The following is a 6,355-nucleotide window of genomic DNA, read 5'->3' as shown; positions in this document are numbered from 1 at the left end:
TAGAACACCCTGTGATGGTTGCAAGCCAAAGTCAGATATTGATATAGGAGAGGCCCATAAGTGCTATGACAGAGGATGCAAGCTGGTCCAAGGGGAGTGGAGAGCAGGGTTTCCTGCCAGGCAATACTGCTAAAGACTTGGCTTGCATGCAGTCACTCCATGGGGGGGAGGGAGGGGAACACAAGTAAAACCCCATACAGGTTGCACCATGCATCCTTCCTAGCCCTGTAGTTCACCGCCCAGCCTGAGGGTGGCGCAGTGCGCAGCCAGGCCATTATCCAGGCCGTTGGTGCGCATGTGCTTTCTAGCCTTCTGGAGCCCTGTGCGCAGGAGCGTGGTGAGCGCCGGCCGTTAGGAGTGCGTGCATGCTAGGGGCTTACGAAGGCTGGTGGTGCAGAGGCTCCCAGGCCAGGTCTTTTTGTCGGTGGTGAGGGACGCTCACTCTCACTCCGCGTGCTGTCTCCCCGTCTGTGTGCTGTGATCTCCTCTGTGAGAGAAGGGCCAGGATGTTCGAGGTCCTGGTGCTGAAGGTGAGGAGTGCCCGAGGCCTTCCTCGAGCAGCTTCCCCACGTGCGGCTGCCATCTTGGGGGCCCCAAAACTCGGGTGCCGTAGGCTTGCGTTCCGATTAAGTGAGTGACGCAGATGCATTCCCTGGTTGCAGATGGGGTGGCAAAATGTTAATATACTTCAATTATCCAGTATATGAACTGACCTCAGTGGAGCATGCAGGAAAATAAATCACAGTGAGTTCTGGGCCAGCCTGGGCTACATAGTGAGACCCTGTCTAACAAACATCACCTCCCCAAATGAAATATTCATTGGGGAACCGATCAGTTACAATTAAATTTATTCTGTAAACTTAGGCCTTGTAACCTTGGTATGGTCACTTATTTTAAAATTTACGTGTGTGTGTGTGTGTGTGTGTGTGTGTTATCCCTGTGGGAGTGCCTGTGCCATGGCACACATGCAGAGGGCAACAGATCTGAGGATTGAATTCAGGTAGGTAGGCCTGTTGGCAATCACCTTTTCCTGACTCCTCCTACAGGTCCCGCTTATTTTAACAAATGCATTTAATTTTAGTTGCTTAACTCTGTAGCCCTGGCTTGCTTGGTACTCGATATAGAGACCAAGCTGGCCTTGAACTTAACAGAGATCAACCTGCCTTTTTGCCTCTCCAGTGCTGGGATCAAAGTTGTGCACTACTGTATCCAGCATGTCAAGCATCATTAAAGATTTTATTTTATTTATTTTTTTTTTTGGTTTTTCGAGACAGGGTTTCTCTGTATAGCCCTGGCTGTCCTGGAACTCACTTTGTAGACCAGGCTGGCCTCGAACTCAGAAATCCACCTGCCTCTGCCTCTGCTGGGATTAAAGGCAGGCGCCACCATGCCTGGCTAAAGATTTTATTTTTATTTTTAATTTTTATTTTTTTAACTATGAATCTTTTTAAAAAGATTTATTTATTTATTATTTATTTATTATATGTTAGTACACTGTAGCTGTCTTCAGACACTCCAGAAGAGGGTATCAGATTTCGTTAGGCTTATGGTCTAAAAGCAATGTTCAAGATTTAGAGGGAAGATCTGGGATGTATAAACGTGAATTCTGGGAGATAGGGGCAGAGCTTGTCTCATCGAAGCCAAGGGTCACCAGGTTGTAAAACCACATCATTCTTGGCAGTCCAGGAGGAGCAGCTGTGCACCTCGTTCCATTGAATAGGTAAGCTGTGTGTTTAACCTTTCGGCTTCTTCAGTGTTTATCTGTGTGGACAAGACCTTTGTTCTTCCCTCTACAGAGAAGTGATTTTCTCCCATTCTGTGATGTGCTGGTTGCTCATAGTTGACACAACCTAGAATTGATCATCTGGGAAGAGCATCTCAATTAGGAATCACCTAGATCAAGCTGGCCTGTGGACGTGTGTGTGTGTGTGTGTGTGTGTGTGTGTGTGTGTGTGTGTGCTTTGATTGTTAATTGATGTGAGAAGACACACCCCATTGAGGGCCTTAGCTTTCTTCCGGGGCCTGGTATCCTGGATTGTGTAATTGGGGAAGCTAGCTGAGCACCGGCAAGCAAGGATCCAGGTGTTCTCAGTCCGGGAGATTCGCTCCTTCCAGTTCCAGTTTCACTTCCGGGCAGTAATGGACTACAACGTGGAACTGTAAGTCAGATAAGCCTGTTCCTCCCTTGCTGTGTTTTTGGTCACAGCCACAGAAAGGAGACTAGGACACATGGCTGACTGTTACAGTCATAGTCTCTCTGGAGTCAAAAGGATACAGTTTTGATCAGTTTAGTAGTTTCCTTTTCCTTTTGTTGCTATTTCTGTCAGTGTCCAAGCAGCCAATGCCAAATATAAAGGAAGGCTTTTGTATTGTTTGCTTCTAAGAGTTTTATAGCCATATATTTCACAGTTAGGCTATGATACTTTTGAGCTAGTTTTCTTTGTTCTTTCATTTTTATTGTGTTCATGTTTATTATGATGAGGCACATGCTGTGGCATACCTGTGAAAGTTGCAGAGTTAATTCTCACGTGTCTCCATGGATTTCAGAGACTGAGCTCAAGTGGCCAGGCTTCCCCAGCAAGTGAGCCATCCTGCCAACCTCTGGAACTAATTTTTCTGTATGGAGCTAGTTCGTTCTTTGGCATGAAGTACTTAAGATTTGGATAGACAATCATTTCCCCTAGAATGACTTTGCTACCTTTGTCAGCTATTACTGGGCCACATTGTAAAAGAGGCAGTCCGGGGATTTTTATCCTTCTGGTCTGTATGTCTGGATTACAATAGCACCACACTGTTTGGATTATTGTAGTTTTGTAGTAAGTTTTGAAATCAGGTATGAGTTCCTCTAGCTTGTCTTGTTTTGAAATAGCTGAGACTGGCCTCTGTCTTCAGGAGCCTGATCCTCCCCTCTATCTCAGGAGGACTGAGATTACAGGCATGTACTACCGTGGAGAGTTTTATGTAGTGCTGGGGCTAGGACTCCATATACAGCTGCCAGTGATCGACTTTGGCATCCAGGTGGTGGGTAAACTGAGACAGGCAGTTGTGTGTGTGTGGGGGGGGTGTGTCAGTGTTTAGAGCTGCTGACAGGTGGATTCAAATAGCTACAGGGGATGCTGCCAAAGGCAGTCAGCGATTAGAGAAGTTTCTCAGCAGACTTTTTTTTTTCTCGAGACAGGGTTTCTCTGTGAGCCCTGGCTGTCCTGGAACTCACTTTGTAGACCAGACTGGCCTTGAACTAAGAAATCTGCCTACCTCTGCCTCCTAAGTGCTGGGATTAAAGGTGTGCACCACCACTGCCTGGCTCTCAGCATACTTTTATCTGAGGGAACAAAATTTAATTTACTGGAGCCTGCACTCCCTGTGGCCAGTGGAAAAACTATGAACTCTTTTAACTCCTTGGGGCTATCAAGAAAGAGAAGGATAGAGAGAGAATTCACATGTGCACACACACACACACACACACACACACTGAGTGAATGAAACGAAAGGCAGTTCAATAGCTTCATGCACACAAATATATACAAACATACATATATATACATGCATGCATACACACATACATACATAACTACAAACAGAAACACACACTCACACACAGAATGGTTAGAGCAAAGCTCCAGCAAGCAGGCTCCAAGATACACCCAGACAAGCTTTCCATATATACATACATACATACAGTTGATGGATGGAAGGAACAGTGTTCCAGCCCTCATTCATACAAACTTTACACGTGTACATACACATAGCTGATGTGTGGAAGAGTGTTCCAGCACAGCACACACACAAACCTTACACATACACATAGTTGATGGATGCTCTGACACTCATCCTTTATTCTTTCTTCCATAACTTATATATCCCAGCAAAATCTTTCAAGCAGCATAAATTGCAATGTGATTACATTTTAGTTTTCTTTTAGTGAATGGTTATGAAAAAGTACTGTGTTTTCCAATACCTCTACAAGGAGTAGCATTACATACTACAGGTAAAGAAAACAAATTATTCTCTAGAACCCACACACATTCATAACTATGCGACTTGTTGTAGATTAACAAAGTATAAGCAAGCAAGGTAGTTTTTTCAGCCAGTTTTTCTTATTGGCAGGCAACAACTTGAGGTTACAAAGAAAGGAATAATTATTTTATTATTTATCTTTAAAAGTGATCGTGTAGGCTGGAGAGATGGCTCAGTAGTTAAGAGCACTGACTGCTCTTCCAGAGGTCCTGAGTTCAATTCCTAGCAACTACATGGTGGCTCACAACCATCTGTAATGAGATCAGATGCCCTCTTCTGGTGAGTCTGAAGACAGCTACAGTGTACTCATATAAAATAAATAAATAAATAAATAAATAAATAAATAAATAAATCTTTTAAAGCCTCTATTTTAAAAAGTAATTTTATAATAATCTTAAAAGAATCACAAATCTAAACTTTTATATAAAAACAGCCATATGTATCTTAAATCCTCATAATGCATATATACTTATCAGCAATTCTTATTAAATAGTATCAGGAAGCTAAGGGCAAAAATGGATATAAGAAATAATTATCACCAGTCCAGTCTTAGTGAGAGTTATGTCAGCCAGTGCTGCCATTGTTCTTGTTCCCTGACCATAAAGGTCCTAGTTTAACTAGTAAAGAGTGTTGGGGACAGATGTTGTGTCCTCCTCGCCTCTGATCCTCTGATCCTGGGTGTGTTCTTGCTTGAGCATTCTTGTAATAGTTACTTTCAAGTCCTTGCCAATTAAGTAGCTTGGGTTCCTTCCCTCCCTCGCTTTCTAGGATAGAGCTCTGGACCTGGAGATGTTAGGCAAGTGTGTGCCACTGAGCTCCCCAGCCCTGGGGTCACTGTCCAGTGACTTTTTTCTTGGCCATGTATCATGGTTTCATTTCTTCATCTGCTTAGTGACTGACTTTACTGGGCTTTGCTTTATCCGTTAGTTATTGCACTCAACATTGGAGAGACAGATGCTATTAAGTATATGACTGTAGACTACTCTGCAGTGACAATTCCCCAGTTATTATAAAAACCTCCAAAGAGCCAAACATGATGGTGCACACCTTTAATCCCAGTAATTAGGAGCTAGGGGCAGGTAGATCTTTGTGAATTTGAGGCCAGCCTGGTCTGCATGGCTAGTTCCAGGCCAGCCAAGATACTTAGCAGGCTTTAAAAAGAAAAAAAAAAAATCAAGCATTTATAAGAGTAGAAAAATACTAAAGCAGACTTGTGTTCCTGCCTTCTGGTGCGTAGGGTGCAAAGTTGTGGTGTCTTATTATTGCTTCTTGACCCTTTCAGTAGGCAGAGGTAGGGTATGCATTTGAAACATCAGTGGTAGTTTTAACTCGTGTTTTTAATTCAAGTTTAACTGTTTTGTTTTTTGTTTTTTAGCTTATTTGTAAAAATGGTCCTTTGTGGAGTTTTTAGATTTTTTTATATGTGTGATGGTTTGAGTAAGGATGGCCTCCATAGGCCATAGATCTGAATGCTTGGTCACCAGAGAATGAATGGCACTGTTTGAAAAGGTAGGGGAAGCATGGCCTTGTTAGAGGAAGTGTGTCACTGGAAGTGGGCTTGAGGTTTTCAAAGACCCAAGAAGCCAAGCCCTGAAGTACTGCTGCCGGTTGGTCTGGATGTGGAACTGGGCTCCTTCTCCAGCACTGTCTGCCTGCACGCCATCGTGCCTGCCATGATGACAAGGCACTAATGAAACTGTAAGCCAGTCCCAGTGAAATGCTTTCCATTATAAGAGTTGGTGTGGTCATGGTGTCTCTGCACAGCACTAGAACACTAAGACAGTATGTATCTGGATGTACACCATGTGTGTGCTGCTATGCTGGCCTCGGAGGCTAGAGGAGAGCATCAGATCACCTGGAACTGGCCTTCAAGGGCATTTGGAGCTACCTGGCTTGATTTCTGAGAATGAACTCAGGTCTTCTGGAGGAGGAGCAAGTGGTCTTAGCTTCTGATCTCTCTCCAGCCCTTTGTGGGTCTTTTCATCCCGTTGTATTTGTTTTGTGCATGTGTTTGTGGCAATGGGCATGAGAAGGTCAGAGGACAACTTAACTTGTGGAACTTTTCTCCTACTTCATGGGTTCCAGGGCAACAGCTCAGGTGGTCAGCTATAGCCTCAGCACCTAAGAGCTGAGCTGTAGTTTTTTTATAATTTTAAAAATAACATATTCCAAGGTAAATTCAGATAGCTCCAACTTTGATCTTCTATTCCATGCCTCCCTTTCCCTAGGTAATGATTTATGTTTGCTTGATTTATCTGTTATCCTGCCCCAGCTACTTTGGGGGGTGGATTGTGCTGAGAGTGGAATCCAGGGCCTTGCACATGCTAGTTAAGTGCTC

General features: G+C 43.8%; 1 protein-coding gene across 9 annotated transcripts in view; it reads left to right on the top strand.

Moving 5' to 3' along the window:
- The first annotated feature begins 259 nt into the window (after nt 1–259).
- Nucleotides 260–6,355, top strand: part of Tdrd12 (tudor domain containing 12) — a 70,844-nt gene continuing 64,748 nt past the window's right edge. For 2 of the 9 annotated variants that reach the window (XR_001778000.2, XM_030242998.1), the window contains exon 1: nt 261–530. Coding sequence is in view for 6 of the 9 variants with exons in the window: in XM_030242998.1 (XP_030098858.1) it covers nt 507–530 (24 nt within the window). In the remaining 3 variants the exon portion in view is untranslated. The other 7 variants (XM_030243001.1, XM_011250704.3, XM_011250707.3 and 4 more) reach the window with 7 other exon arrangements.

Source organism: Mus musculus, chromosome 7 (assembly GCF_000001635.26).
Source record: "Mus musculus strain C57BL/6J chromosome 7, GRCm38.p6 C57BL/6J".
Lineage (NCBI taxonomy): Eukaryota > Metazoa > Chordata > Mammalia > Rodentia > Muridae > Mus > Mus musculus.
This window is presented reverse-complemented; position numbering and strand designations above follow the sequence as displayed.